This window comes from Diachasma alloeum, unplaced genomic scaffold (assembly GCF_001412515.2).
Source record: "Diachasma alloeum isolate Michigan unplaced genomic scaffold, Dall2.0 Dall_scaffold_00391, whole genome shotgun sequence".
Taxonomy (NCBI): domain Eukaryota; kingdom Metazoa; phylum Arthropoda; class Insecta; order Hymenoptera; family Braconidae; genus Diachasma; species Diachasma alloeum.
Window position 1 is genome coordinate 346555 of NW_021680530.1, and position 11592 is coordinate 358146.

Below are 11592 nucleotides of genomic sequence, written 5' to 3' on the forward strand. Positions count from 1 at the left end.
CAATTTTTTATTCAACTAAATTGATTCAATAATTGAAGTTGATGAATAAGTCGATGGAAATTTAATGGAGAAGCGATTTATTTGCAGATGGAAGAATTAATTGTTAACTCATGATTTTCAAGTGGAAATTAAAAATTTTTAAGGAAAAAATTATTTTAAAAAATTAAAAAGTGCTCATTCATTCGACAATTCTACACTTTTATTCTCTAAAATCCGTGGATTTTTTCATAATTACATGATTCTTTTGCAATTAATTAATTAAAGAGGAAGTGAACTAATTCTTCCCAATTATTCCCCTAAACTGACTCGTTATTAACAAAATAATCCGTTAGTTAATAATTTTTTATTCAATTAAATTGATTGAATAATTAAAGTTGATGAATAAGTCGATGGAAATTTAATGGAGAAGCGATTTATTTGCAGATGGAAGAATTAATTGTTAATTCATGATTTTCAAGTGGAAATTAAAAATTTTTAAGGAAAAAATTATTTTAAAAAATCAAAAAGTGCTCATTCATTCGACAATTCTACACTTTTATCCTCTAAAATCCGTGGATTTTTTCATAATTACATGATTCTTTGGGAATTAATTTATTAACCAGGAAGTGGACTCATTATTAACAAAATAATCCACTAGTTAATAATTTTTTCATTCAATTAAATTGCTTCAATAATCAAAACCGACGAATAAACCAACAAAAATTGAACGCAAAGAATCAATAGTCAAATGAAGGAACCAATTCTGTAGTGAATTGGTAAACTAGGATAAGTGCATTTCAACTGAGGACAGTTATCAAGCGATATCTCGTAAATAAAAACAGATATCGAAATTTTTGTCAGAAACTTTTTTGTAGCCCACATCTCCCTCTACAAAAAAGATTCTAATAAAAATTTCGATATCTGTTTTTATTTACGAGATATCGCTTGATAATTGTCCTCAGTTGAAATGCACTTATCCTAGTTTACCAATTCGCTACAGAATTATCACCCGATTTTCCTCTAGCAATGTAAAATGTTTAACAAAAAAATTATAAAACAATTAGATAATTATCCATACGGCCTTTACGACCACCTGACCCTCACCTAAAAACCCAAAAAAATCTCAAATCATCATTTCCACGATAGAAACTTTTTTTCTTTTCCTCAAATTATTCATGAAGGTTGGAGGTATTTCCCCCCGACTTTCATGATACAGCATATTTAGTAGAAATACCGAATGTTATTTTTATATTCTGATTTAATCCCACTGATGTTTTGATTGCTATTGATCACAGAACGTGTTTTGTCACTCGTGCGTGATGCCACAGCCGTGTTTGGTGTGTTTGTATCGGTGAGAGAGAGAGAGAGCGAGAGAGCGAGAGGGGTGGGGAGAGGGGAATTGTGAGCGGGCGCGAGCCAGTGACTTTTATAATGTTGGCACGACAGTGAATATAGACGGTTGGTCTTAATGAATCTTTATGGGATGGTGTCGTGAACTTGTATTCCCCTACGGTGACTGACTGAACTCACGACCGGCGATTGTAACAGCGGCGTGAACTCGTTTTGAATTATTTATATTTCGATGTGAATAATCACTGCAATTGTCAATCATTCAATTACTGTAATTATGGGGGGAGTGATGGTGGAGATGTTTTTGGGGATTTTGCGGGGGGGGGGGGATTTTTTAGGAGATAATTGTGGGATTATATTTACATTTTGAATTTAAGGAATAATTAAACTAAAATTTACAGTTTCTACCGATTTTTTTGTCAATTTTGAATTTTTCTGGGTGAAATTCCGTGGAATTTCAATGGAATTGACGTCACTTGAGAATTTCCAACTGCTGGAAATTCACGCCGACAATTTTTAACAGTTTAATATTTTTGAGGTAATCCTATGAAAATTCCCCAGGGCTTTCAATGAATATTTAATGAAATTCCAAATTTTCGTGCAGCAGGAAGATAAGAGTTTCCAAACTTCCTCGAATTTTCAATAAATAAAAAATTGAAGAATATATTCATGTACAGAATAAATATATTTTTAATTTTATAAACCAGAATTTTCGTGAAATACTTCCCCTGAAATTTGAAATTTCTTAATTTTCCATTAAATTATGATTTTTTTATAATCAAATTAATTGAAATTTCAATGAAGCTGTCATGTCTCAACCGAAATTCCCAAAAAACCCCGGCAATTTCCCTCAAAAATTGTCGACACCGCATAATCCCCCAAAAAATTCCCCCGCCTGACCCATTGACCCTATTTTTCCCCCGATAAATTCGCCGTTCCAGCCGCTCATTAAAAAAAATTCAAGGTCACGCGATGAGCTGACGCCAGTGATACCCGAGTCATTAGCCTCCGGGTCCTCGGCTCATGTTGACGCGCCTATCCCGTTAAAAAATTTCGTTAGTCCAAGGTCCCCAAATGTCAAGCACTCCGGGGTGTGTCTCAATTGTCTCCGGTTAAACATGCTTGCGTGTCCATTCAACTCCGATGTATCATGTCATCACCCCCCCCCCCCCCCCCCNCCAAAGTCCCCACGATTGATTGTATTTTGTGTTATGGAATATCAAACTTACCGGGATCTGATGAGTCTAGACTGGTGGGTGCTTGTTGGCTGAGTGGTCCTGGGGTACCGCCGCTTCCTGGGCTCCTGGCGTCGTCATTTGCTCCCGCACCGGGGTACGACAGTGAGGAGGATGGTGGCCTCTGTAAAAAAGAAGATAAATCGAGAAATGAATAAGAGTGCATTTAAACATTTCTTGAATAACAATTTGGCCCCTAGTTTGAGGATATTTTACGATGATTTTATTGTTTAAACTTTAGGGGTCTGAATTGGAATCTCAATATTGAACCGTTGGAAAAGCTTTGAAAATTGAAAAAAATATAGTTTACTTTTGGAGGACGATTGATTGAATATTTTTAAATCTGAAATTTTTTAAAATTAGAAGCGTTTATTATAAATAATTTATGAACAATCAATTTTTTATTAAAATAATTTTTTCGGAATCTTAACACATTTATTCATATTCTGAATTTTAGGAGAAATCGATTTCATGTCTAAAAAAATTAATTTCGGAAAGTTTGAACAATTTCAATTATTTATTCATAAACAACGAATGTTTAAAAAATAATAATTCTGTGTAAAATGTCACTTGAATGACGCAGAAAACATTTTCAAAATATTAAAAAATTGAAATTTTTCAAAATTATGAGCACTGTCTATAAATAATATATAAGCAATTAATTTTCCACCATGAAAACCGTTTTTTCGAAATAATAACAAATTTATTCATATTCAGATTTTACTAAAAATCGATCTCATGCCTAAAAAATGAATTATCTAAAGTTTGAACAATTTCAATTATTTATTTATAAACAACGAATGTTAAAAAAATCACGATTTTTTTTTCAAAATCTTATCACGCAAGTTAATCGAAAATTTGATAATTGAAAATATAATATAATTTATGAAATGTAAAAACCCAGTTCCAACTGTCAATTTTTAGTGAATAAAAAGTAACCTAATAGTCCCAGCATACAGTAAAACTAAACAATTGTAATGGATACGTCTCACGTTGACGGACAATAGCTAACCTAATTTGATAATTTGAAAAAATAATTTGAAAATTTGATAATTGAAAATATAATATAATTTATGAAATGTAAAAACCCAGTTCCAACTGTCAATTTTTAGTGAATAAAAAGTAACCTAATAGTCCCAGCATACAGTAAAACTAAACAATTGTAATGGATACGTCTCACGTTGACTGACAATAGCTAACCCCGATGATTCGTGAAACAAGAAATATCACCTCACCAACAATGTAACACGGAGTAAGAAGTATTAACATGAAGATCCACAGGGGGAAGAAGGGAATACGAGTGTACGTGGACAACAATGACTGACAGCAACTCCCACACGCTGTCAGTGTTTTCATCTTGGTACTTGTTGGGAGCGTATTGTTCTTGGTGGTGCTTACACGTGTGTGGTTATTTGGTTAATGTGAAAATTGTTTGAACTTAACCTATTTATCCTTCAATCAAACATCAACACTTTGGAGTTAAAGGCTTTCTCAACCTTTGTTCTATTATTGTCATGAATAATCGATTGTTTTAGTCTTCATTTTTTAATCTTTCTCGACTATTTTCTGAAAACAAAAGAAAATAGAAAAAAAAGCTATTGAAATTAGTGAATTAATTTTTTTTTTCAATTTAAAAATGAAGGTGAAAAATTAAATCATTTTCACTGAACATTGAAACCTTGAAAAATTATGAACAATAATTATTTTAAAATAAAAAAAATTGACAACTTGATTTTTTGCGGAAAAAAATAACCTAAATTATAGAATTGTTCTTGAAATTTTGTTTTTAATCAAAAAATTAAAATCTCATGGGGAAAAATTACCAAACTTCTCAACTATTTTAGGAAAATAAAAGGTAATGCAGGAAAAACTATTGAAATTTGTAAATAAATTCTTCTGTTTCAATTGAGAAATAAAGATGAAAAATAAAATAATTTTCACTGAACATTGAAACATTTAAAAAATGATAAACAATTTGTCAATAATCATGTTAAAAAACACCAAAAAAATCGACATCTTGATTTTTTGTGAAAAAACTTAATATAAATTATAGAATTGTTTTTGAAATTTTTTTGTTAATTAAAAAATTGAAATTTCAAGGGGAAAAATTAACAAAGTTCTCCATTATTTTATGAAAATAAAAGGGAATGCATGAAAAACTATTGAAATTAGTGAATAATTTTTTTTTGTTTCAATTTAAAAAGAAGATAAATAAAATAATTTTCACTGAACACTGAAACCTCAATAAAATTATAAACAATTCTCCGGACAAATTTACTGATAAAAATTCCAAAAAGATGCGGGCAGTGATTTAATCTGATTCGATACATCCGGCAACGATAATATCCCCAGCATCGAGTGCAGAAGACGAATGACTTCACCAGAAAGTCAACTCTCCCAAAGACACTCGAGTTATAATCGTCCGAATAAAAAAGAGTTGTGAAAAGAATTGTGTGGTGGAGAGAGATGGGAGAAAAAAAGGGACGGAGAAGTGCGAATGTGTGAGCGTCGAGCCCAGTTGACGTGTCAACTAACCGTTTATCATTGCATCGACACAAGTCACGTAGCAGTGGGACCCCCTGGCCACTTAAAAAACGTTGATCCAGGGCGTTTAGTAGGAAGTGACGTCACGGGACGTACACTGTGTTCACATGGGTCGAGGTGTGGAATTGTTGTATTTTTGTGTAAATACTTTGTTCATCACGCACAATTATTATAATTTTTTGTTGAAAATCAGAAAATGAAAATTCAATGGGAGAATAAATTATTTGAGGGAAAATAAATAGAGATGAATTAATAAATGAATAAAATGAATTCAATTTGAATTTTTAACTCTTCGAAATTTCACTTAATTTAAATATTTGTCAACAATCATTTTTAAAAACACGAGAATAATTTTCGAATTAATTATTCAACTTTTTTCATTCACTCAAACCCAAAAGAAATTGACCACTTGATTTTTTTGTAAAAAAAAATAATTGTAGAATTATTGAAGGAATTTTGCCCTCAATTAAAAAATCAAAATTTCATGTGCAAAAATTAAAAAATATAGATAAACGAATAAATAAAATTCGCACAGTTCAAATATTTGTTGACCCCTTCGTTAAGAATTAATTAATTCTGTCCCTTCAACTCTAAAAAAATTAATGATCATTTCAAAAAACGTGGGAATTATTTTCAAATCGATTGTTAAAATTTTCTCATTCACTCAAATCCCAAAAAAATTGACAACTCGATCAATTTTTTTCAGTGAAAAAAAAAATTGAAAATTTGATGAAAAATGTAATTGTTGTCTTATTAAATTTCCCACTGATATATTAAGGGGAGTGAAACCGCGCAGACAAGGCGTGCGCCATGCGTCGACAACGGAAGACAATAAATTATCCGAGGAAGGTCCGATACACCCGTAAACATCATCGTTCGCCTACTCGCCCCGATTGGTTTCCGTGATGTTTATACACTGTATATACCCCATCCCTCCCTCCCCCCCGGGGCACTAAACATTCATTTCAATACATTGTGATTCATTATTGATTAATCTCAAAAGCAAAAGTGCATTAATTGATCGCCACTTAATGACACATAATTACGTAATTACTGATTGTGGACATTCAATAATGTTTGACTGGTTTACGGCTCTGAGATACGTAAATCTTGGGCTATTAATTCATTGGAGACCTCTCGAGATTGTAATTAATATGTTGATGCTTAGTAATATCAATCAAATATCAAAAATTCGTGGAATTAATTTTTCCAGTGAAAGTTTTTAGTTTAAAAAATAACGATTTCCATTTTTTTTCATGAAAATATTTTCTAGTTTTTTCCACATTAAAAATACATTTCTATGAAATTTATCTCAGAATTTTATATGGAAAAACTATGGAATTTTTTAATAGACAAAAAACAATAGGTTTTTTTTTCGTCTCACTAAAAACAATTATTTCAATATTTATTAGTTGCGAAACAATTTACAAAGTTTTAAAATAGAATGAATATATTTTCTAGTTTTCCCCAGATGAAAAATACATTTCCATAAATATTTTCTGAGAAAAATGTTTTGTAAATCATAAAAAAATAAATTTCACTTTTTTTTACGAAAGAAAAATCTCAGAATTCCATAAGGAAAAACAACGGGATTTTTTTAAATAAAAAAAATACAGAAAATGTTTTTTATCCATGAAAACCATTCTTTTAAATATTGATTTGTTACAAAAAAATTTAAAAATTCCGTTAATTGACAAAACAATGAATTTTTTTTTCGAAAAAAAAATCCCCTAAAAAATCTAAAGGAGTTGAAACACAAGTAGAGTCGTATAGTCTCGAATTTCTCCATTGGATATAATACGAAACGTGCCTGGGGTCTTCGGTACCATAAATTACGATTTATTGCTGAGGCAGCGCCTCTGACCGACGGATTATCTTACCGTTATGTCAGCGCCCGGTACCACAATTATATTTACATTTTCCAAGCAATGAAATTCACCCGACACAAAACACTGCACAGTAGCGCAGTGGAGCACTCCTCGGGTGAAATTCATGGACAATTTTATTCGCATTTATTCACCATAGGTTTTGATTTCACGCTCAAGGCTACACAGCGCCGTTAACCGCGATGTTTATATATTTATCTATTCATTTATGATGAGTGAGGCGACATCTCGAAGGAATTATCGACGACAGCAGTGAAACGAGTCGCGCCAAAACAAAGGGGAATTGAATTAAAATTATTTCTCGTTCTTTTACCGGTCGTTTTTGGGGGAAAGATGATACTCGGGGCTGAGGTGAGCACGTCCGGCTCAACGAGCAACACACCTGACCGCCGAGAGAATTCAAAACGATCGTATAAACGAAACAAATTTATGGCGGTCATAGGAAACCCGAAGATCGCATGCTGTTGTGGATTTAGTACTCGAGCCCTTGTGCGAGAAAAATTAGTATCTGAAGTTGAGACACTTTTGAGGCGTGTTTAGGGTCTCAAATTAAGACACTGAGGTGGCTTAATAAAATAAAAATAAGGGCGAAAGAATTTTTGTAACCAAAAATACTGGTGAAGAGTATTTTTCCTTAGAATAATATTCAGAGGTTTTACGCCCTTCTGATCTTGTAATGATACTGTGTTTCAATTCATTTGATGTCTTTATTTATTTGTCAACGCATTCGACGCACTTCTTTAATCCACAGCTTCGGCTCTGCGCCGGGGTCATTTTCACCCCCAAAACGACTCCGCAACGTCGGCGGGCATTTTTGTGATGCTCTCCATGAAGCGTCATTTGAGAGTCTAATTCATCGGGCCGGGTAAATTAAAACTAATGCGGGACGCGAGGAGTGATGGAGAGGAAGAACCGAAGGATACGGCGGGGAGTTCGGAGGGGGGAGATGGAGAAGAAGCATCAAGGAGGACGGAGCCAGTGTGATTAGGGAGGAATGTTGATTAGATCCATCAGCATTTTGTGAGTCAGATGAAAAAAAAGTTGAAAATCCTCTCACTTGGAATGAGAACGGGAATAATATCAGTTTTTATACAATATTATTCATCAGTGATGGGGGGAATTATACGGAGATTTTTTATAATGAAACCCGAGGAAAATTCGGGCGCTGGCACTGGGAAATTTCAGTAGCGAAGCGGCAAAACCGTCGATTTTGAGAGTTCATCAGTTTTCAATAAATATCTCGGAATCCAAAGGAGATACAAAATTTTTCGTTATAACCTTTTTCGTAGCTCTCAACTCCCCCCGCAAAAAAGGTCATTACAAAAATTGCGCTATCTCCCCTAGATTCGGAGATAATATCACATCTTTCTTTCAATTTCGTAATCCTCTTGAATGCGCCATCTTGAGCTGCGCTTGGCGCGTCTCAAAATGGCGGACGAGTCGTCCCACTGTCATTCGTCCGAAACAAAATATCTGCCTTCCTCCACGCGTTACGTACAACACATATCCGGGACTCTTGTTGGAGGAGACAAGGAGAGTCGGAACGGTCTTACAACGTTATGTCGATACGTAATCGTTCTGGCATTTGTCAAGCATCGTCTCGTCGACTTATCTCGACCTCCTTCGCGCCTACCGTGGAATCGATTCCTTTCGCCTACACACGTCCAAGCGCATGAGAAAACTGAAAGGTTACTAGAGCCGTTAGAATTTTTTTTACTATACTTTTTCCATCAGAAAATATAAAAAACCGGAGAAAATGGGATTTCCCAGGGTTTCGCTGCGTGAAAATGCACTTCTCACGACGCAAGAGGTCTTCAAGGCATCGTGCAGACTGATTTTAACGAGACATTCGTATGCAGATGCACAAGCAATAGGGAAAAAATTTTAAAATTCCTCTTCATCTTTAAAAATAATTTTTCCTCCTCTTTTTGAGGTGGAAAAATTCCGAGAAACGAGAAAATCTCTCAAAACCGTGGGAATAATTTTATCGTCGAGGGAGTCATATCAGTAATGAGAAATAATTTTGGTGGAAATTATGAGGGAGGTGATATTTCGAGACTCGGAGGATCAGTGATAAGGGGGACTGTGTTAAGCGCCTTGGACCACTCGTGTGAGTGTTGCCACTGTCGCGACGTCCCCGGGGCTAATTGGTTTCCCATGTTGTTCAGGTCTTTCGTGGGATAAGACGGGTAAACTTGTCGAGAGTACCTCGTACCGGTTTATAATAATTTCAAACAATTTAAATGCGTTTTTTCACCGAAACGAATTTTTTTGATACGTAAAACCGAGTGAATATCTGGGAATCTAAGGGAGATAGGAAAATTTTTGTTATAACCTTTTTTGTAGCCCTCAGTTCGCTCCACAAAAAAGGTTATAACAAAAATTTTGCCACCTGCCTTAGATCTCGAGATATTCATTAAAGTTGTCTCACTCATTTGTTTATTCGTTTCTTCAGATAATTTTCAACTGATGGCAATTGATTTTTTTCTCGATAAAAGCCGTCTCCAATGCCGTTATCGTTTAGTGACGATAAAATTGTGCAGAAAGTGGAAATAACTCAAATGAATAGAAAAAAATAATAAATGAAAGGAGCATCACAATGAGCCGTCCGCAAAATGACGTTCTGACGATTGCACAAGTCATAAGAAAATAGGGAGAGGAAGAGAGATGGGGAATTCACCAGAGCCTTTTATCGCAAACTGCAATCGCATTAGCGGACAGTGACGCCCCAGTACCCCTGAGTTTCATTAGCGTAAAGTAATCGGGAAACGAGTTTTGCCCTCCAACCGGCTAATGTCAAGGCACCCAGAATGCTTATGATGCTGTTTGTAATTTTTATGGAGCATTTCGGTTGAGTTTATTTTTTCCGACGAGAGGATAATGGAGTTGAGGAGCTTTTTGAGGTATTGGCACTGGGGAAGACATCGATTTTTCGCGGCACCACATTTTTTGGAATCAAAATAACAAATGCAAAGAAGAGAAATTTTTATGATTTTCCTAGTGGTTGTTTAATAAAATTATTCATGCAATTTTTTCAATGTTTTGTTGCTAAGAGAAATTTTTTTATGGAAAAAATGCTGTTCACTGAAAATATTGATTTTTGTCATCACATTTTTTAAAATCAAAATTGTAAATAAAAAAAGAAGAACTTTTGTCATTTTTCTAGTGACTTTTTAAATTATTTTGCAAAATTATTAATGCAATTTTTTACTCAACATTTTCTTGCTGAGAGCCAATTTTTTAATGGAAGAAATATTGTTCACTGAAAAAATTTTTTTTTGTCATCACATTTTTAAAAATAAAAATAACAAATAAAAAAAAGAACACGTTATAATTTTCCTAGTAGTTTTCTACCAAAATTATGAATGCAATTTAGTCTTAATATTTTGCTGCGACAGAAAATTTTTCACGGAAAAAGTATTATTCGCGCTCCCGAGGGAATTTATGAGCCATCAACTCTCAAAAAGTGAAGAAAAAAATGACAGAAAAGTGGATCCACTCTAGAAAGACACTCTCATCCGAATATTCAGTCTCACGTGGGCATATATTTTTTATCACACATGGGGATCCCACGCACTCGGGTTAAACTCGGGGCCAATATTCCTGATGGCACGTCCCAGGGAAAAACAAGTCCGTGAGAATTGTAGGGGTTTTTTTTTTTACCAAGAGGGGATGAGGATACAGTGCAGCCTAGGCCACACGACTAAGCTTTCATAACAATTTGCATCTGACGGAGGTTTCCAGCATGACTGCCATTAAATATGAATGCATTTTACGATCGTCGTGGCTACATATTCGTACGGGGGGCATCCGCTGGGAGTTGCATGCGTCACCTTTCCCTCGTGGTTTTGTCGATCAAACGGTGACAGTATATCACACCCTATTTTTCAGTTTTTTCTGATGTCAAATTTTTTTTCTCCAATTTAAGCACTTGAAAAACTCGTGTCTGGAATTTCCGGCTGAGTATTCGCGAAATATCTCCGAATCTGAGGGAGATAGCGAATTTTTCGTTATAACCTTTTTTGTAGCCCTCATTTCGCCTTACAAAAAAGGTTCTGACAACATTTTTCCCATCTGCCTCAGATTCCGAGATATTCGTCGAAAACTGACCGACAGCCAAATTCGACTCTCTCTCATTTCTTTCAACTCGATAAATCGCTGGGGCAAAATGGGTGGAGTCAATTCCTGGATTTTCCTCGAAACCCTGAGTAAACCCGACGTATTTTTCCCCGCCGATCGTTAGAACAGTGGCTCAAAATTTCTTTTTTTTCGTTTAGTTTTTTTAAACTCGCTGCATTTTTTCCCCTCCTGCTTCCTTTTTTTTCGAGCCAAAGCCGCCTCTCCGCTTGCCTCCTGTCCGTGCGTCTGTCATTCCCGACACGCAACGCTCGCACGCCACGTCGTTATTACACTCTCCCTGCGGGTCGTGGCCAAGCGTATTTTTGTTTCTTTATTTTTATTCAATTTTTCCCTCTTCGATGTTTTTTTTATTCCTCAACATCTCCTGGGCTCACCCCTCTCCCCCCCCCCCCCCCCCCCCCCCCCCCCCCCCCCCCCCCCCCCCCCCCCCCCCCCCCCCCCCCCCCCCCCCCCCCCCC

At 35.2% G+C, this 11592-nt stretch overlaps 1 protein-coding gene across 2 annotated transcripts in view; it reads right to left on the bottom strand.

Annotated features, from left to right (window-relative positions):
• Nucleotides 1-11592, bottom strand: part of LOC107041908 (homeobox protein homothorax) — a 326462-nt gene that overhangs the window by 221873 nt on the left and 92997 nt on the right. For both annotated transcript variants that reach the window (XM_015262721.1, XM_015262720.1), the window contains exon 7: nucleotides 2559-2688. In XM_015262721.1, the coding sequence (XP_015118207.1) occupies nucleotides 2559-2688 (130 nt within the window). The remainder of the gene's footprint in view (nucleotides 1-2558; nucleotides 2689-11592) is intronic.